A 22,529-nucleotide genomic window follows, 5' to 3' on the forward strand; every position below is an offset into this window, starting at 1 on the left:
AATTACCCATCTATGCAACAAAAGATATCTTATGTAGCGGCTGGAAAACAGTAGAAGAGTTGTTATCTTTAGTTGATTCACTAGATGCTATAAATAAGGACCATAATGAAACTTTACACCAAGGGGAAAATTCATATTATAAAAGAAATAGTGGAAATAATTTCAAGAAACATGAAGCTAACCTAGCAAGAGTGCACCAATACAATAAGAAAGATTGTAACGACAATTACCAAAAGAAGCATCCACCTTCAAATTTAGGTCCAGTAACTTTCAGGAATTTGTACTGAGTAACAATAGAACACAGAATGGTAAAGTGGTATCTTGACTTGGTAACCAACCCGTAATGAGTGGTAATGAGGAAAACATGGTTCGATATGGATCCAGGGCCGGGGTCCAGGTTGTGGAGATACACTAGGAGGCCTGGTTTGTTATAAGTCTGTTAATTTCACACACAGAAAACCTAAAAAGGAATGGTTACTGCTTGAAGAACCAAGCTTAGTTACTAATAATCCACAACCTATAATAATAGGGACAGTGGAAACTTCGGAGGTTAACATATTTATAGAGTCAGGAAGTGAGGTATCACTCATATCTAGTGCATTCTTTAACTTGATACAGGATAAACAGCACTTACCATTATTGCCAGTGACTGAAATATATATAAACGGGATAACAGGAACGAGAAGTAAAATTGTAAAATACGAAACTCGAGTGAACTGTCATATTGTAAGTATATTATTTCATCATATACTATTAATAGTAGAAAATAGTAATAGAAATGTATTGTTTGGTTTAGATTGGTTATTAGAGTTTAAAGTTATCTTAAACTTTGATGAAAATCTTCTTTGTTTTGGTAAAGGGGATAGTAGATGTTGGACACCATTTGTGACAGACAACTACATTGGTAAACAAACAACGGAGGGTCCGTGTCTGCGATTAACAGCTACAGCACGACTGTCACCAAAGATCGATAATGTAGATCAAAAAGTACATCTAACTGATATACAAGACAAAGTAGTTGTTGTTGTTGTTGTTGTTGTCTTCAGTCCTGAGACTGGTTTGATGCAGCTCTCCATGCTACTCTATCCTGTGCAAGCTTCTTCATCTCTCAGTACCTACTGCAGAATACATCCTTCTGAATCTGCTTAGTGTATTCATCTCTTGGTCTCCCTCTACGATTTTTACCCTCCACGCTGCCCTCCAATACTAAATTGGTGATCCCTTGATGCCTCAGAACATGTCCTACCAACCGATCCCTTCTTCTAGTCAAGTTGTGCCACAAACTCCTCTTCTCCCCAATTCTATTCAATACCTCCTCATTAGTTATGTGATTTACCCATCTAATCTTCAGCATTCTTCTGTAGCACCACATTTCGAAAGCTTCTATTCTCTTCTTGTCCACACTATTTATCGTCCATGTTTCACTTCCATACATGGCTACACTCCATACAAATACTTTCAGAAATGACTTCCTGACACTTAAATCTATACTCGATGTTAACAAATTTCTCTTCTTCAGAAATGCTTTCCTTGCCATTGCCAGTCTACATTTTATATCCTCTCTACTTCGACCATCATCAGTTATTTTGCTCCCCAAATAGCAAAACTCATTTACTACTTTAAGCATCTCATTTCCTAATTGAATTCCCTCAGCATCACCCAACTTAATTCGACTACATTCCATTATCCTCGTTTTGCTTTTGTTGATGTTCATCTTATACCCTCCTTTCAAGACACTGTCCATTCCGTTCAACTGCTCTTCCAAGTCCTTTGCTGTCTCTGACAATTACAATGTCATCGGCAAACCTCAACTTTTTATTTCTTCTCCATGGATTTTAATGCCTACTCCGAACATTGTCAAAAGCCTTCTCTAAGTCTACAAATGCTAGAAACGTAGGTTTGCCTTTCCTTAATCTCTCTTCTAAGATAAGTCATAGTGTCAGTATTGCCTCACGTGTTTCAACATTTCTGCGGAATCCAAACTGATCTTCCCCGAGGTCTGCTTCTACCAGTTTTTCCATTCGTCTCAAAAGAATTCGCTTTAGTATTTTGCAGCTGTAACTTATTAAACTGATAGTTCGGTAATTTCCACATCTGTCAACACCTGCTTTCTTTGGGATTGGAATTACTATATTCTTCTTGAAGTCTGAGGGACTTTCGCCTGTTTCATACATCTTGCTCACCAGATGGTAGAGTTTTGTCAGGAATTGCTCTCCCAAGGCCGTCAGTAGTTCTGATGGAATGTTGTCTATTCCGGGGGCCTTGTTTCGACTCAGGTCTTTCAGTGCTCTGTCAAACTCTTCACGCAGTATCATATCTCCTATTTCATCTTCATCTACATCCTCTTCCATTTCCATTATATTGTCCTCAAGTACATCGCCCCTCTATATACTCCTCCTACCTTTCTGCTTTCCTCTCTTTGCTTAGAACTGGGTTTCCATCTGAGCTCTTGATATTCATGCAAGTGGTTCTCTTTTCTCCAAAGGTCTCTTTAATTTTCCTCTGGCAGTATCTACCTTACCCCTCATGAGATAAGGCTCTACCTCCTTACATTTGTCCTCTAGCCATCCCTGCTTAGCCATTTTACACTTCCTGTCGATTTCATTTTTGAGACGTTTGTATTCCTTTTTGCCTGCTTCATTTACTGCATTTTTGTATTTTCTCCTTTCATCAAAGTTAATGAATCCCTAATATTAACCGAACAACAGAGACGAGATTTATACAAAATTCTAATGGGATATGAAGTAGTGTTTTCCGATTGTCCAGGTAATATCAACGACTACATTTGGAAGCTCAAAATCAAATATGACATCCCATTCTTTTACAAACCATATCCAATAAAAGTAAGTTTGAAAGAAGCAGTTAGGCATGAAATCAACAAAATGATTGATAACAATATTATAGAATGAAGTTCCAGCATAATGAATAATCCTCTGGTCATGGTGAGGAAAGCTACAGGGGGAGTACGATTAGTGTTAAACGCTCGTACACTGAATGGACCTATAGAGATAGAAAGAGACAGACCGATTAATATTGATGAATTGTTATCCAAATTTGAAAAGGCAACATTTTTTAGCACAATGGATTTGACTGCAGGATATTGACAAATAAAGTTACATCCAGAATCTAAAAAATATACAGCATTTTTGATTGATTGTAAATCATATTATTTCAATGTATTACCATTCGGACTTAATATCTATGTGTCCGATTTTTATACATGTTATGCTTATCCATTTCGGATTTTTTAGAACCGTGACTGTATATTGAATGTAAATAAGTTATACACAACTGCAACCAGTCACATTTGTGAATAGTAATGCTTTATTACATGAACCAGTTTTTGAACCTTTTCAGGTTCATCTTCAGATGGTTTCGGGAGGATCCGGGAAGTTACATCATTATTGGTAGTAGCATAATGCTGGGTGCTGGTTCTATGGCAGAAAGATGGGTCACACTTTAACGTATCGCCATGACTGTTCTATGTTGTTTGCAGAATGATTGTGTTGGGCAAGATGTGAGGCAAAGCTGAACTTGTCATAGCTTATCTGTCGATATGGATGTAAATTTAGTTTTTACTTACTGCGACAGTATAGGCATCTTTTTGCGGATCTGTCTGCCTCCATTTTGATGTCCGGAACACTTTCACACAAACTATATTAGTTTACACTTTGACAGTGACACTTTTCCAGCATCCAGCAAGTGCTTTACAACTGTTGCTTGTAACAAAGATCTTGACAGAAAGATATGGAGTAAGCCTACTTTGTACAGAGATGTAATGTGTTGTTCTTTACATGTGTTAAAGTTGATATAAGGGCAAGTAGTTTAATCAGAATGGCGATAACATGAGAGCACAAGATAAAATAAATAAATAAATTACTACAAGAACAAATTTCAGGTGATCTGATATCTTATTTCTACTTGTATATTACAGGCAGTTATATTATTTTCTTTTTAGTTTTTTTATTTTTTTTATATTTTTTATGAATAGCAATTATCATGTTTGACATTAAGATGAATCCCAAGGAATCAATAATACAGAGTTATTGTATCTGCAGTGAGATGCAGCTGTCTGTATGACTATGACCTGTATATTTAAATTATGAACAAATCTTCAGATGAACTGTTGGCTTATTTCTGTTGTTACGTTAACATGATCTGGGGTATTTTCAAGAGCAGATTATCTTTATTTTAGCTAAAGGTATATGTATAAGAGTTATAGTGATTGTAATGGACTAAAGCTGTTTGTATGGCTGTACATTTAATATTTAAAAAACCAAGAACAAAAATTCTTTAACTGTTGACTTATTTTTATTCTAACATTAGAGTGATCTGGGATATTGGTAAAGGCAGCTTCTGTTTGTTCCAGCTAGAATTAATATGTATAAAGTACTGATTTATGTTAGCAATGGAGGGCTTTAACATTTAGAGATATGGTACAGGTCTTATTTTGTGGTAATATATTACATTGACACCGGTGTGGTTAGGATGTAAGGAGAGGGAGGGGGTGGGTCATTGGGAGGAAGGGGGTGGAGGGGGGGTTGGGGATCCGGTGTAGGGTTCGTTGGGTGGTTACTTGTTTTGAACTAATAGATCTTCAAAGTTCTAAAGGAAAAATTTGTTTCTCAGTTCAGTTTGATCATTGAGTAGGTAGTCAGGTGCTGTATTTGTGTAGATAAATATTTTAATTTCTTCAAGGAGGTCAAGTATTGTGCCTTTGTTGGCAAAATGTAGTATTCGGAGATTCTGTTCTATGTTGTTTGCAGAATGATTGTGTTGGGTAAGATGTGAGGCAAAGCTGGACTTGTTCAGGTTGTTAAGACGGAGTGCATCTATGTGTTCTTTAAGTCTTGTTGTGAAGCTTCTACCAGTTTGTCCAATGTGGAAGCTTGGACATGAGTTGCAACTGAGCTTTTACACACCCAACTTTTGATACTGTTGTATAGTGGTTTTGGTGCTGTGTATGATTTTATTTTGTATTTTGTTGTTGGTGAAGAATCTTATTTTTATGTTGTATGTCTTGAAGAGGTTGGCAATTTGGTGAGAAATCTTCCCTAGGGAAGGCAGGCTAACAAATGTGGTTTTCTTGTTTGTGGGTGGTTGTTCAGCAGTTGGTTGATTTAGTTTTGCTGTATGCATTAGTTTATCTATTATTGCAGGGTTGTACCCATTGGTGGAGGCAATTGATTTAATAATTTCTGTTTCTTTTTGTCTTTCACTTGTGTCCATTGGGATTTTAAGCATGCGATTAACCATTGTTCTGAAGAATGCTTTTTATGTTGGTCTGGATGGCAAGAGGATTTGTGTATGGTAACATTGGCGGTTGTTGGCTTTCTGAAAATTTGAAATTTATGCTTTTGATTTTTATTTGAGATTGTTAGATCAACATAGTTAATGCCTTCTGGTGTTTCATGTTCTACTGTCAATTGGATTTTATTGTCTATTTTATTAAGTTCTTTGGCTAGATTATTTATTTCTTCTGTTGCTCCATTGAACAAAATGAGTGTGTCATCAACATAGCGTTTGTAATAAAGCAACTTATCTTTTAGTTGGGTTTGGGTCCTGAAAAAGTTATTTTCAAGGTTATTGATATATATGTCTGCTAACAAGCCTGCAAAATTACTACCCATTGCCAGTCAATCTTCCTGAATGGAAAACTTGTTGTTGAACAGGAAGTAGTTGTGTGACAATATAACTTCCAGGATCTCTATGAGTTCATAGATTTCAGCTCTACCCATTGTCCCATGTTTGAGTAAGTTAATCCTTATTAAACTAATTGTTTCCTTGACAGGTATGTTTGTATATAGGTTTACTATGTCAAGAGATGCAAATTTAGCTGTGACTGGGATGGAGATATCTTTTATACTATTGATGAGCTCATAACTGTTTTTAATGGAGTAATTATTTTCAAATACATATGCCTTGCGGATAATGTCATTTAGTTTTTTGGTGATTTTTTAGCTTGGGCTATTGAGAGAGTTCACAATGGGACATATCGGACATTCTGGTTTGTGGATCTTAGGTTGTGATCTCAGTTTTGGTGCTGATGGGTTCACCACTATACAGTTATCGATGGTAAGAACTAAATGACATGAGAATTTTATGTTTAGTAAGAAAGGGAGTACTGTGGACTTGGGATGAAGGGTCAAATTATGCATTTGAGAACGTCAAAAGTGTGCATGTTGAATCACCCATATTACATCATCCAGTTATGGGTGAACCATTTAAATTGTCAAAAGATGCATCTGATTACGGTATTGCTGCTGAACTTTCCCAAGGAAAGTGGGATCCAAATAATGTAGAACACCAAACCATAGTTATTACTAGCCGTAGTCTAAATAAGCATGAATTAATATAATAGAGGGAAACATTCCACGCGGGAAAAATATATTTAAAAACAAAGATGATGTGACTTACCATACGAAAGCGCTGGCAGGTCGATAGAAACACAAACAGACACATACATACACACAAAATTCAAGCTTTCGCAACAAACTGTTGCCTTATCAGGAAAGAGGGAAGGAGAGGGAAAGACGAAAGGAAGTGGGTTTTAAGGGAGAGGGTAAGGAGTCATTCCAATCCCAGGAGCGGAAAGACTTACCTTAGGGGGAAAAAAGGACGGGTATACACTCGCGCACACACACACATATCCAATCACACATATACAGACACAAGCAGACATATTTAAAGACAAAGAGTTTGGGCAGAGATGTCAGTCGAGGCGGAAGTGCAGAGGCAAAGATGATGTTGAATGACAGGTGAGGTATGAGTGGCGGCAACTTGAAATTAGCGGAGATTGAGGCCTGGTGGGAAGTATCCAGATAACCCGGACGGTGTAACACTGTGCCAAGATGTGCTGGCCGTGCACCAAGGCATGTTTAGCCACAGGGTGATCCTCATTACCAACAAACACTGTCTGCCTGTGTCCATTCATGCGAATGGACAGTTTGTTGCTGGTGGGAGGGTGCATGGGACAGGTTTTACACCGGGGGCGGTTACAAGGCTGGAAGTCAGAAATTCCTGGAAGGTTTGGAGAGGGTGATTTTGAGGAAGAGGAGGTGGGTCCCGCTGCGACGGAGGACGGAACTGTTCCAGGCAGGGTTCAATTTGGATGGTGTCTTGGGGAGTTGGATCATTAGGAGTGCGATTAGGATCATTTTTCTTCGTGGCAAAGTGAAAGGGCTCAGAAGACCGATGGAGTTTCTATGTTATTATGTGCTAATTGTGTCAGTGACCATTGTTATAATAATGAGAATAATTGAGAAGGTACTCTTGAGAAGAACTCTTGTCTTAGCCTGGTTGAAGGGAAGACGTGTATTCTGATCCATATTGAGAATGGACAAGGTGTTTAAGCCACATTTCTCTGATATGTAAATTATTTTGTTTCTGATGTTTGGAGACACGAGAGACGTACTAAACAGTATATATTTATGTGAAGAGTGGGATTTGTAAAATGACTGAATTTCAAATATATGTCGTTAGTTGAAGCAAATGAAACTTCGTATGTCTACTTATTTTTATAAGTAATAAGAGTCTTAAGAGATTCCTGTACCTATCAGCATACTTCGGAGAAGAAGTGAAAGAGAGTTTGCAGCAGCAGGTTAGCCAGCAAGGAAGGTCGGTCGAACATCTCAAGTAAGTCATCTCGTAAAACAAGTGGAAGTTCATATATCTACTTTGCATTTAAATCGTCATCCAAAGCATTAGAAAGTGAACCATTGTGTGTCACAAGTAAAATTATTTTAAGTTAAAAAACTCTGCAAGGTTCCGATTTGAAGTGGTTGAAAATATGATGTACTTGTAAGATCTTGTTCACACGTGTTCACTTATCTTCAATAAGATTTCCGCATGCCGAAAATTCATTAATGTCATCAGAAAATCCATTTTTGCAGACTGTCCATATAGTGCCTTAATAATTTGCTGCTGCAAATGAAACTAAAATGAAAACATACAATGACTCTTCCACAACACACTGATTCCAGTTCCACATATAAACAGTGAATAGTTTGCCCGTTTTAAAAAATAGAGTGATATGCAAAATTATGTGTGTATTCCATACCTCCACGTGTTCCTAATGAACTGTCATTCTTAAGGTAATTGCTTTAAAAAAATCCATTACCTTTTTACAAAAGTAACAAGTCAAGTCATCATTAAACACTAATTGCGGTCACTTAAAATATACCTAACAAATGCGATTAAGATGTTTATGAGTATTTGAATAATATCACATGCTCTAGTTTGGTAATGTCAAATTTCATTAAAAACACCTCAGTGAGGCCAGGTGACAGTGGGACAAGCATGCCACATAGCCACACTCTGCACGACTTACTGGTGTCTGAGAGCGAGGGCTTCCAGTGCGGTGAACTGTGGGGGGGTGAGGCAGCCCGGAGCAGCGAGCTAGCAGGCAGCTGCGTCGAATGTTGCGAATCGGGCCAGAAGAGCCCAAGGCTTTGGAGAGCTGCATGGTATTCCACTCTGCTGTCTTCTGCAACAAAAAAAAAAAAAACTGTAAACAACATGCACACAAGCAAATGAAATATGGAGAATTATCTGCAACAAAAAGTGAAAATAGTGGATATACAAACAGGTATGTTTGAACTAAATGGCATCTAATGAATTTATATCATATGATGCTATGAAGGAAGAAACAGAGAGAAAGAAAGAATGTAACATCATGACATCGCACATACAGCGACATGTCATTCAAAACTCAGCATCGACAATGGATTATTGGAGATACAAGAAAGATAATGTAGAGAGATAACTACAGACAGACATAAATGAAGTAAAAGAGAGATTTGCATTACCAGCTACAATACACAAGCGCAAAAAATGTTGTATGTTGTGTCATTACAAAAAACAGCAACAAGTTCTCCGAAATAGGTTTGGGATATATTCTGTATGTTAAATATTGGATGAAAAACACTACCAATCAGAAATCTTATAACACTACATACTACTATGCAAGACATAAATATGATTCTTTTTCTCTACACAGCTGCTCAGTTAGTGAACACAGAGGCAAAGGAAGAAACAACTTGGTCACCTCACACTGCAACAGTATTGGCCTGTGACAGCATGAAACTAGGTGCCTGTGGTTGTGGTTGGGCGTGTATGGCCTCTGGTGGCTGCTGGACATCATCTGGTGCACTCATGGGAGCAAGAAGTGGAGGGGCAGCCTGCAGTGGCCCATTGGCAACCAGCAGTTATGACGAGCTAAGGGCACTGGGCCAACACTAATACGGCTATCTGACTACAGACACCACAACGGATTTTGAGTGAGAAAATACTACCAGTGTTTCTGGTGTGATACACAGGTCACACTTTTTTTGGCATCCAACTGGGTTATTGATTTTAATGTTCACAAATTTTGATAACTTCTCCTGTTATGTCCATTGGGTGACACAATCAATAATGCTGGTTATGCTCACTGCCTGGCAAGTCTAAACAACAAATATAGCCACAATGCTGCTCACACAGCCTGTCAGGACAATGTGCAGTTGACAAAACGTTGTTTGAAATAAAAACATAAAGCAGGCTCAATGATAAAAAATGCGTGTATTAACACCAAATTATTTCCCTGCCTCTGCGTAACTTATTTTCATTCTTATGCAGTGTTAACAACATATGTGACAGGTTGAATTTCAAAGTAGGCAGAAAAACCAAATCTGAAGCACTGCACATTTAAGCACATTCCAGTATGTATAAGGGTTACAAGGTAACAGCAACTAACTGCAAGTCTTCATGTATTTTAATGACATACTTCTATATAATGACCACTTAACATGTTCCCTCATGTATAATGTGTAATTTTTATGACAAAAGTTTATGAGTACCATTATTTTTAGTTACTGTGCTGTCTTTTCTTCATCAAACATTGTAACAAAACCATGTCTTTTCTTCGTATGCAGATTACGTCTCCTCTGCAACCTGTTCTGCACTAGAAACAGAAATGTTTGCAAAGCAAAGCCCTGCTAAATGATCAAAACATTTCTCCACAAATTTTTGTATATTGATTCTTCATATAGAGTCAAGAAACACTTCATAAAATTTCAAGCTCTGTGTACTCTGCTCTCAAGTACTCTGTATGACATGATATGAATGACCAATCTCTCAAGCCGTAATGACAGCTCAGCTTCTTCTTTTGTTCTGTAATGTGGTGCCAATTGTCACAGTTCTCATTGCTCTGTAATGTGTGGCGCATCTCCAGGCCAGGTCAAGATTGCATGGGATAAACCAACCAAACCAGCAGGTACCACTAAGTGTGATAAAGCAGCTATTTTTGTCCTGCCTTGTAAAATTGCTACGTCCATCTACATAAGATTTCATGCACAAATGAGATAAACTTCCCAAGCAGTAGACAAGTCTAAATCCACTATTTAAACCACAGAATATTTATATGAGACCAACATTTGAAAGCGTAAGGGAACTGAGGTCAAAGAAACATTTATATTTTTATGGTGGCGATCACCATCCGTCAGTACTATAGATATTGTGCAACACATCACTTAACCAAAGTGACACGTTGCACCACTTAGCCGCCTCCTAGATAAATGACATTGTTGCAGTTATTTAAATATACACAAATAAACAACACCGGTAGTAGTGACTACCTCTCTCTCATAATGGCAACACAATAGTCAAATCTTCAATATGAATTGGAATTCATGAAGTAAGTTAAAGTTATCCAATGATCTGAACTTAAGTTGCCTTTTACATTACATTATTACATAATGAACATGGACTAACAACCAAGAGAACTGCCAACCATCTGCACTTCTAGTCACAATTTGTAACTTTTTTGTTACCCAGAAAGAATATTAATTGGTGGATCATACTCATTATACACTTCTGATGCCCATTTGCACTGCTTTTACCTCATCTGTAAGATACTGGTATGTGTGTGATGTCTCTGGCAATCCTATGAAAACATATTTTAACAGATGGATAACAGAAGGCTCCACACGACCAAAACTGCAGAATAAGGAAAGAGAGACCATAGACATGGTACTCCGGGAGGAGAAGAAGAAAGGAAAAGAAAGACTATGAATGCTAGAATCAAAGATGGAAAGAAGATGATCCCCAAAGACAGACACAACCCCACCACCCTTTCTGACTCAAAAGATCCCTTCCTGGGAGATACAGGGTGGTTATAACTAAACTTTCGCTACTCGAGAGGGCCACTATGACAACCAAGTGATCATAGAACTTGGGGAAATGTCTGTAAGGGCAACTGAAAGAAATAGGTTTTAATTTCTACAAGAGGGAGTAACATTTGTGAACCGGGTACTATGTTTGATGTTCAGGTTACAAACTTTGCTCAATGTGAGGACCATCTGCATCCGTGACAGCTTGGAAATGCACTATTGTTGCTCAGAACAATGGTGGACAATGGACTGGTCAGCTGTCGTGACACAGCTCGTGTACTGCTTGATGATTGCACATTGCATCCAGCATTCTCAGCCATGACAACAATAATTTCTCCAGCAGTTTGTGGCACAATTGGCCATTGGCCTCTCCCAGTAGCAATTTGCAAATTACCAGTTAATCTGTACTTCCAAATCATGTTCTTCAACCCCTTGTGGAAACAGGACCTCTCCATTCTCTTCTACTGTGTCATTACTCACAAAGAGCAGCAGTACTATTACTTTTGTTTTGATAAAACAGCTCTATAATTAAGCCCTGTTCACCTTGTCCAGATCCACTGCCTGCAGCTGTAATACACACTGTTTCAGCCATATGCTCCCATACAAATACCAGCACCAAATGGCAAGTCATGACACTGACACTAATAACCATGCAAATCCTGCAGTACACAGTCTGAACATCATTCGTATAAAGTTGGGTATCTAAGTGATAAATAATTTTCTGTCTACACTGGCTCACCAATCATACAGAATGTCTCCACCGGCTTCACCTCCACAGGCCCTGAAAATTGGTTCTATCATCCTACTATTGACAGCCTACTGAGAGTGTAGCAACACAAAGAGTGACTTTCATTCTGTCGACCAACTAACTTCTACGGAAAACCACAGCTTATGAGCCATACTCTTATTTGGCTTACGTTAGCTTTAAGTAAGACAGGTAAGTAGGTAGATACACTACTTAATCTAAGTTAACACTAATCTTTGCTACAAAATTCCATATTAGGCCTAACACAAAGATTAACCAATCACAAAAAGGTACAAATATGCCTAGTATAAATATCTTAACCAGCCAGGTTTCTACTAATCAACAGAAAAGCATACCAAAAACTCGGCAACACATATGCTAGTATACTTGCCTATTATACCCACACTAGGTGTCACAGGAGACAGACTGCAGCATGTACACTCCTGGAAATGGAAAAAAGAACACATTGACACCGGTGTGTCAGACCCACCATACTTGCTCCGGACACAGCGAGAGGGCTGTACAAGCAATGATCACACGCACGGCACAGCGGACACACCAGGAACCGCGGTGTTGGCCGTCGAATGGCGCTAGCAGCGCAGCATTTGTGCACAGCCGCCGTCAGTGTCAGCCAGTTTGCCGTGGCATACGGAGCTCCATCGCAGTCTTTAACACTGGTAGCATGCCGCGACAGCGTGGACGTGAACCGTATGTGCAGTTGACGGACTTTGAGCGAGGGCATATAGTGGGCATGCGGGAGGCCGGGTGGACGTACCGCCGAATTGCTCAACACGTGGGGCGTGAGGTCTCCACAGTACATCGATGTTGTCGCCAGTGGTCGGCGGAAGGTGCACGTGCCCGTCGACCTGGGACCGGACCGCAGCGGCGCACGGATGCACGCCAAGACCGTAGGATCCTACGCAGTGCCGTGGGGGACCGCACCGCCACTTCCCAGCAAATTAGGGACACTGCTGCTCCTGGGGTATCGGCGAGGACCATTCGCAACCGTCTCCATGAAGCTGGGCTACGGTCCCGCACACCGTTAGGCCGTCTTCCGCTCACGCCCCAACATCGTGCAGCCCGCCTCCAGTGGTGTCGCGAAAGGCGTGAATGGAGGGACGAATGGAGACATGTCGTCTTCAGCGATGAGAGTCGCTTCTGCCTTGGTGCCAATGATGGTCGTATGCGTGTTTGGCGCCGTGCAGGTGAGCGCCACAATCAGGACTGCATACGACCGAGGCACACAGGGCCAACACCCGGCATCATGGTGTGGGGAGCGATCTCCTACACTGGCCGTACACCACTGGTGATCGTCGAGGGGACACTGAAAAGTGCACGGTACATCCAAACCGTCATCGAACCCATCGTTCTACCATTCCTAGACCGGCAAGGGAACTTGCTGTTCCAACAGGACAATGCACGTCCGCATGTATCCCGTGCCACCCAACGTGCTCTAGAAGGTGTAAATCAACTACCCTGGCCAGCAAGATCTCCGGATCTGACCCCATTGAGCATGTTTGGGACTGGATGAAGCGTCGTCTCACGCGGTCTGCACGTCTAGCACGAACGCTAGTCCAACTGAGGCGCCAGGTGGAAATGGCATGGCAAGCCGTTCCACAGGACTACATCCAGCATCTCTACGATCGTCTCCATGGGAGAATAGCAGCCTGCATTGCTGCGAAAGGTGGATATACACTGTACTAGTGCCGACATTGTGCATGCTCTGTTGCCTGTGTCTATGTGCCTGTGGTTCTGTCAGTGTGATCATGTGATGTATCTGACCCCAGGAATGTGTCAATAAAGTTTCCCCTTCCTGGGACAATGAATTCACGGTGTTCTTATTTCAATTTCCAGGAGTGTATAAGTATATAATATTGTTTTGCTTTGAGGCACTGTCATCAAACCTGTGGAGGTAGAATGTTAGCGCATAAATTATCGTACACCTTACCCTTTCTTTCCCCATTTGACGTGACATTGTTAACGGGCTGCATCTATAAAGATGATTCTACAAACAAAAATATTCTTGTTAATGTTTTTTCCATGGTTTTTTAGAATTGTACTACTGCATATTTTTGGTTATGTGGCATATGCTATCATATATGTGTTTTCAAAGACCTTACACTCACAATATAAGTGTAAAGTGTTGTTGTTGTTGTTGTTGTGGTCTTCAGTCCAGAGACTGGTTTGATGCAGCTCTCCATGCTACTCTATCCTGTGCAAGCTTCTTCATCTCCCAGTACTTACTGCAACCTACATTCTTCTGAATCTGATTAGTGTATTCGTCTCTTGGTCTCCCTCTACGATTTTTACCCTCCTCACTACCCTCCAATACTAAATTGGTGATCCCTTGATGCCTCAGAATATGCCCTATCAACCAATCCCTTCTTCTAGTCAAGTTGTGCCACAAAGTTCTCTTCTCTCCAATTCTATTCGATACCTCCTCATTAGTTATGTGATCTACCCACCTAATCTTCAGCATTCTTCTGTAGCACCACATTTCAAAAACTTCTATTCTCTTCTTGTCTAAACTATTTATTGTCCACGTTTCACTTCCATATGTGGCTACACTCCGTACAAATACTTTCAGAAACGACTTCCTGACACTTAAATCTATACTTGATGTTAACAAATTTATCTTCTTCAGAAACGCTTTCCTTGCCATTGCCAGTCTACATTTTATATCCTCTCTACTTCGACCATCATTAGTTATTTTGCTCCCCAAATAGCAAAACTCATTTACTGCTTTAAGCATCTCATTCCCTAATCTAACTCCCACAGCATCACCTGATTTAATTCGACTACATTCCATTATCCTCGTTTTGCTTTTGTTGATGTTCATCTTATATCCTCCTTTCAAGACAGTGTCCACTCCGTTCAGCTGCTCTTCCAGGTCCTTTGCTGTCTCTGACAGAATTACAATGTCATTGGTGAACCTCAAAGTTTTTATTTCTGCTCCGTGGATTTTAATTCCTACTCCAAATTTTTCTTTTGTTTCCTTTACTGCTTGCTCAATATACAGATTGAATAGCATCGGGGAGAGGCTACAACCCTGTCTCACTCCCGTCCCAACCACTGCTTCCCTTTCATGTCCCTTGACTCTTATAACTGCCATCTGCTTTCTATACAAATTGTAAATAGCCTTTCGCTCCCTGTATTTTACCCCTGCCACCTTCAGAACTTGAAAGAGAGTATTCCAGTCAACATTGTCAAAAGCTTTCTCTAAGTCTACAAATGCTAGAAATGTAGGTTTGCCTTTCCTTAATCTATTTTCTAAGATAAGTCGTAGGGTCAGTATTGCCTCACATGTTCCAACATTTCTACGAAATCCAAACTGATTTTCCCTGAGGTCGGCTTCTACCAGTTTTTCCATTTGTCTGTAAAGAATTCGTGTTAGTATTGTGCAGCCGTGGATTATTAAACTGATAGTTCAGTAATTTTCACATCTGTCAACACCTGCTTTCTTTGGGATTGGAATTATTATATTCTTCTTGAAGTCTGAGGGTATTTTGCCTGTCTCATACATCTTGCTCACTAGATGGTAGAGTTTTGTTAGGCCTGGCTCTCCCAAGGAAGCACACTTTAATCAACATACAGAATCATAGTGGGTCAGCATTCCTCAACTATACTCTTCAACTGCTTTGATTATCTACAAGGGGGATTTTTTTCACTATAGCTGACATGTTCATCTTGAGTCAGCAACTGTATTGGTATTTAACGTAATTCTCATTTGTTGTTCTATCCCAGTTGCACATTTTTAATTAGATTATGTGAAAATAATACTGTGCCCAAAAGAACACAAGTTCCTCAACAGGCTTGTAATCTTAAGGATATTTGTCTTACAGCTGAAGATATATCGCTTCTATGAAAATATTTAAACTACAGTCTTAAGCCAACAATAGGAGAGAAAACAAAGAGAATTACAGCAGAGATCAAATACATTAGTGATATAGCAAATATTCCCACTCAAACAGAATGATCTAGCCATCAAAGTCACCAATGCATTAAAAACACAGTTGCAGTCAAAAAGTAGCCATAATAATTAAAGTAGGATATAGGTAACTTAAATAAGAAGTTAAAGAGACATAAAAATGTTTATCACAAGGGCAGCACAGTGCTCCTTATAAGTGGCAAAGGTTATGTAAATAAAACTGAAATTTTTTTCTCTGAAAATGGGACAAATGAAGTCACTAGGGATCCTACAAAAAAAGTTCCATGCAGAACTAAAATGAAAAATTCAAAACTCTAATTTTCTGTTCTCTGAAAGGGAAAAATGCGATGTGTAATCATGAATCCACTAATACCAGACACATGTACAGATGTAAGGCTTCATAAAAGGAAGACTCCATGAGGGTTATATCCAAAATGAGACGGAATCCTAATGTCCTGATAAATGTACTGCTAGCACAAAGGTTTAAAACATTATACACACATTACAAGCAATACAGTTTAAAAAACACATACGAGATTGAAGATAAAGTTACGGATACAGTTATACCAGGTGAATACATCTTTGCACCCCTAAATGTATACTAATGGGGCTGTCCACAAAGTTAGAGATAGTTAAAAACAACCTTACAAAGCAGAATAATATGGCTATAAGAGAAATAGCCGAATCAATGGAGCATCTAGAATTATTTCATGCTTAATGGTAAGACATAGTCAGTGGCGGCTCGTAGATATACATTCTGGATGTTAACAAATGTTTTAAATTCAGATAAATACGAGAGTGTGAAATTAATAGCATCCGCTGTATAACAGTTATGCTCATCAACATATTTACACAACTTCAGCCACTGTCAATAAGAATAATAATAATAATTTGTATAACTTGTCTGAAAAAAGGAAGAATAGTTTTTGTGGAATTTTGTTGCTTTGTACATAAATACAGTTTATGGCAAGAACAACAAAATGATGTTTAAGCTTTTGTTACTCTCCGTTTCGCATTTTTGTGTTAGTGGGATTTGTATGTTTTTCTTATTTTTTTTGGACAAACCTACAAGATTCCTAATTCATGTATTACTAAACAAATTAACACCTGGGCTGAAAATCAGATATTCTTAGGCTGCACACACATAATGAGTTATGCTTACTATACACTTCTTTTTAAATGTTTACTTGTAGTCATGCTTATTTGATTTCATCACTTTTTCAGACAGCGAATCTGGTCTGGAAAGCCTTAGTTTCTTTGTCGATAACTTTTCCTGGTAATTTTCTTTTCTCGTAGCACTCAATACAGGTTCAACAGAGCTCATGTTGACACTCCACAGGAAATGATTAAATTCAAGTAGTGCTATCTACCAACAAGGTCACTTGGCTAGAATACAAATGAGGCACTGAGAGCCATAAAGGCCAAAAGCACACTGTCTTCAACCCCCCTATTTAAAATAACATCTGAAAAACAGTGAGACAGCTTTTTTTGAATGTTCAAATATATGTACAATATGGGCCTACAGTAAAGACAAACCATAAGATCAATAGATGTCAGAAGCACAAATAACTGCTACAGTCTCACAATTGACGATGATGTGCTTTACAGTTCTCCAAAACTTTATGTACCACACCTCATGCAGAATACCACAAAATAGGTTTTTCTCTCAATATAACTATGATATCCGATCTAATTTTAGTACATAGTGGGGAATTCACATACCTGTGGAGTGTGCTACCCCCTAGCGGGAGTCATGCGGAACGTAGATAAAAGTGTGCTGCAGTGTGCTACTACCTGGTGACACTGATTGGTAGTTGATTGGTAAGGGCTAGCAGTGCACACAATGAACGGTGCACATTGACAATCAAATCCGTATGTATTTGGCCCATAAGGCAACTACGTCATGTCAGTTGCTCATGTGCAGAAGCTCCTTAAAACGTGCACAAGCGAAGGTGTGCTCATGACCATGAAGCCAAGTATCACCAAGTCTAGTGGAGCAATATCTAGCACAATGCAGTAGATTTAATGCTGTGTGTTTTAGATTACTGCATCTACATTACATTTAACAGCATTCAAAGAAAAATAACCAATAAATTCACAAGGTGGCAAAAGTTACTGTGTTCACATGCTCTTGTGCTCTTACACAGCAGCTACCACTTGATATACCACCAACCTAAAGGGCTAACCATGGCAAAATTCCTAACCCGCATTATAGCTGAGATTTTCTTTAATCAATACGTGAGAAGGGAAGTTGCTACTCACCATATAGCAAAGATTCTGAGCTGCGATCGGCAAAATAAAAAAAGATTCACACAATCATAGCTTTCGGCCATTAAGGCCTTTATCAGCAGTAGACAGACACACACACACACACACACACACACACACACACACACACACACACACACACACACACACACACACGCGAGCGCAACTTGCATACACATCTGCAGTCTCAGAGAGCTGAAACTACACTGCGAGCAGCAGCACGAGTGCATGATGGGAGTGGCAACTGGGTGGGGGCAAGGAGGCAGCTGGGGTGGGGAGGGGGACGAGATAGTATGGTGGGAGTGGTGGAGAGTGAAGTGTTGCAGTTTAGACGGAGGGTAGGAGAGAAGGTGCAGAGGGGGGGAGGGGGTAAGTAGTGGAAAGGAGAGAAATAAAAATAAAAACAAAAGAAATTAAAAGACTGGGTGTGGTGGTGAAATGACAGCTGTGTAGTGCTGGAATGGGAACAGGGAGGGGGCTGGATGGGTGAGGACAGTGACTAACGAAAATTGAGGCCAGGTGGGTTACGGGAATGTAGGATGTATTGCAGGGAAAGTTCCCACCTGCTCAATTCAGAAAAGCTGGTGTTGGTGGGAAGGATACATACGGCACAGGCTGTGAAGCAGTCATTGAGATAAGGGGTATCATGTTTGGCAGCGTGTTCAGCTACGGGGTGGTCCACTTGTTTTTTGGCCACAGTTTGTCGGTGGCCGCTCATGCGGACAGACAGCTTGTTGGTTGTCATGCCTACATAGAATGCAGCACTGTGGTTGCAGCTTAGCTTGTAGATCACACGATTGGTTTCACAGGTAGCCCTGCCTTTGATGTGATAGGTAATGTTAGTGACCGGACTGGAGTAGGTGGTGGTAGGAGGATGTATGGGACAGGTCTTGCATCTAGGTCTATTGCAGGGGTATGAGCCATGAGGTAAGGGATTGGGAGCAGGGATTGTGTAAGGTTGGATGAGTATATTGTGTAGGTTTGATGGACAGCAGAATACCATGGTAGGAGGGGTGGGAAGGATAGTGGGTAGGACATTTCTCATTTCAGGGCACGATGAGAGGTAATCGAAACCCTGGCGGAGAATGACATTCAGTTGCTCCAGTCCCGGATGTTACCGAGTTACGAGGGGAATGCTCCTCTGTGGCCGGACTGTGAAGATAAGGCACGGGAGACTTGTTTTTGTACAAGGATGGGAGGATAATTACAGTCAGTGAAGGCTTCAGTGAGACCCTTGGTATATTTAGAGAGAGACTGTTCATCACTGCAGATGCGATGACCACGGGTGGCTAGGCTGTATGGAAGGGACTTCTGGGTATGAAACGGGTGGCAGCTGTCGAAGTGGAGGTATTGCTGGTGGTTAGTAGGTTTGATATGGATGGAGGTATTGATGTAGCCATCTCTGAGGCAGAGGTCAACATCTAGGAAGGTGGCTTGTTGGGTTGAGTAGGACCAGGAGAAGCAAATGGGGGAGAAGTTGTTGAGGTTCTGGAGGAATGTGAATAAGGTGTCCTCACCTTCAATCCCGATAGCAAAGATAGCAATGATGTCCAATCATGCACTCGTGCTGCTGCTCGCAGTGTAGTTTCAGCTCTCTGAGGCTGCAGATGTGTATGCAAGTTGCACTTGCGCGATTTTGTGTGTGTGTGTGTGTGTGTGTGTGTGTGTGTGTGTACTGCTGGGAAGGACCTTAATGGCCGAAAGCTACGATTGTGTGAATCTCTTTTTTTATTGTGCCTGTCGCGGCTCAGCATCTTTGCTATATGGTGAGTAGCAACTTTCCTTCTCTCGTATTGTTACATTCCATCCTGGATTTTCCATTGTTTGATTTTCTTTAATCAGTTAGAAAACCATTTATTCACTAACAATCCTACAGCAGCCAGTAAAGTTCTCTACTGATACCTCCATGTGGATGACGATGTCTTCTTAGTTAAAGGAGATCAAAGCAACATTAATGGTGTAGCGGAGAGGATGAGTGCTATTTACTCAAAAATTAGATTTACAGTTGAGCATGAAAGTAAAGGAGCCATCAACAGTAACAACATTATTGTTAAAAGAAAGGCAGGTAAACACTGTTTTACTGTGTACTTACAACTGACCAGTACAAACACTCTTACTGACTCTTAATTTTGGCACCCTGAAGTATCCAGATAGTATATTTTCAATCCACAATTAATAGCTTATTAAAACTGCCATTAAGAGAGCATGAGAGGAATAAAGAAATCATTTTTATAAAGAAAGTTGTAGTAACCAAGGTTATCCACCCTCAACAGTAACTGAATGACTACAGAAAGACAACAACAGCATAAAATCAATGGCAGCATACCGACAGGTGAACAGAAAGACAAGAAGTTGTATGCATGCTCATGGGTTATGAAGGATGTGTTTCAGAAATATTGCTAGCCAATTTCGCAGTACCAATTTGCGTATATTGTTAAAGACTAATAACATTACTTTCTTCCGACTGAGGTACTAAGTGAACAGATAAGCCTCAAAATTCATGGCAAAAGGTGTATATAAATTAAAGTATGGAAATTGTTGTAGGTCAACAGCCACGATGTTTGAAATACACTTCAAAGAGCACACTTCAATTTACAGTAATGAAATAGCATTTAGTGAGCATCTTCTAACATCAAAGTATGCTGTTGGAACTACTGACATGCATTTGGAAATGTTGCACAACAAACCTCAGGGACACCACCTAACAGTGAAGGAAGAAAATGAGATTTTTGCACACCATCTGCAAGAACCTGGAAACACATTAAATAAGCAGAACTTTTTCATTAACAGTGCATTTTTAGAAACTTTGAAAGCCTCTTCCAATGGTCTATCTCATGAAAGCACACATATGATCAACAGCTCCACTCACTGAGAAGAGACAGCAGCAGCATGTTGGCTCATATACTGTCTTAGCAGCAGACTGGCATGCATACTGCCTTTTGTATACACTGCAAAACTGTGTGCTGTACAATGCCACAAAACAGAAGCAAATGCAAATTAACCATAAATGTCACAGAATGTCCCCACTGACTTTAGTTGCTGCACAAAGTTTCACTTTTATAGTTTACCAATTTTTTACATTTTATGGTTTAATACTTTCAATTGTTTTATTTATTTATTTTAAATATATTCAATGACTTAATCTTCAAAGAGTTCTAGGTCTTCTAGATAATACCACTTCTATTATTTTACAATCTTTATGTCCTTTACTATTTATACATCTATTGTTCTGAGCCTACACTTCTTATATTTTAACAAAAAAAAAAAAAAATTTACACAGTTTTATTTTTATACTTTCAGAGAAAGATCTTGTGAATTAACACATTCAAAGTTTCACACTTTGAATATCTTAAGAAACTAATTCAGTTTTTGCTGCTATATTTCCACTTTTATAATCTACTATTCTATCCTGGTATTTTAACAGAAGGTTTTTTTTTTACATAATTGACTTTTTGCAATTTTAGTATACGACCCTCTCTTGTTAAACCCATAGCACCCTTACCGCTGATTCTCCACCCTGCCCCCTCCCCCCTTGCCTTCTTTGCCCACTCTCAGCCCCCCCTCACTCCATTTTGTAATTTTACTAGTTTATGCCGTCCACATTTTACATATCCACTGTTCTACACTCTTAGTATTCCAATGAGAATTTTTTACATAATCACACATTGTATAATTTTAGCACAACCCCTCTTATTAAAAGCATGACATCCCCACCACATCTTCCCTGCTTCATTTCTGCTCCACCAATCAGTCTCACTACATTCTCCCTCCCCCCTACCTCCAACTATTTAAAGCAGTAACCACAGTTGTAAAACATAGTACTCTGATATGTGGTTCTGAGAGAACGAGATGGGTTGTTGTTGCAATTTCTCTTTCTTACTTATTGTAAAATAATATATGGTGTATATTAAATATTACTTTGTTTTAGATCTGAAGATCATTCTGAGTGACTGAAAAATGTAATCTAATCAAGACTGGGGTGGAACACCAAATTAGAATTATCACAGATTATCTTGTTGCTTTTATACTACTTAGAGTGTCATTAAGTCATGTTAGAGAAACTTCACATGATATGATCTCATAAATGTAAATGATATTTGAAACTAACTCTCATTTCATCTTTTAATATTTACACAGTTTCTTCTTCTTTTTACATAGAATGAATATGGCACCACAATAAATGTGCTTGGTATTTGTGACCTTCGTCATTGACCATTATGGACAGAATCGTGACCAGTGAGGACAAAATTTTCCTCAAAACAATACTTAGGATAGGGCAGTTGATGGAAATAATTTATAGGAAACTGGCCAGCAGGAGGAAAAGAAAGTGTTATACAGAAATTGAATTAGTAAATTACATAACAGCTAACTGGGAGCCCTACATTCATCACCCCACATACTCCATGAAGAACATAAGACTCACTTGAGGTCAGACTACAGG

The 22,529-nt window shown here is 39.5% G+C and overlaps 1 protein-coding gene across 3 annotated transcripts in view; it reads right to left on the bottom strand.

The window, feature by feature from the left end:
• Window positions 1–22,529, bottom strand: part of LOC124804930 (mediator of RNA polymerase II transcription subunit 25) — a 314,698-nt gene that overhangs the window by 38,473 nt on the left and 253,696 nt on the right. For all 3 annotated transcript variants that reach the window (XM_047265308.1, XM_047265306.1, XM_047265307.1), the window contains one exon: window positions 8,330–8,485. In XM_047265308.1, the coding sequence (XP_047121264.1) occupies window positions 8,330–8,485 (156 nt within the window). The remainder of the gene's footprint in view (window positions 1–8,329; window positions 8,486–22,529) is intronic.

Source organism: Schistocerca piceifrons, chromosome 7 (genome assembly GCF_021461385.2).
Source record: "Schistocerca piceifrons isolate TAMUIC-IGC-003096 chromosome 7, iqSchPice1.1, whole genome shotgun sequence".
In the NCBI taxonomy this organism is placed as follows: Eukaryota; Metazoa; Arthropoda; class Insecta; order Orthoptera; family Acrididae; genus Schistocerca; species Schistocerca piceifrons.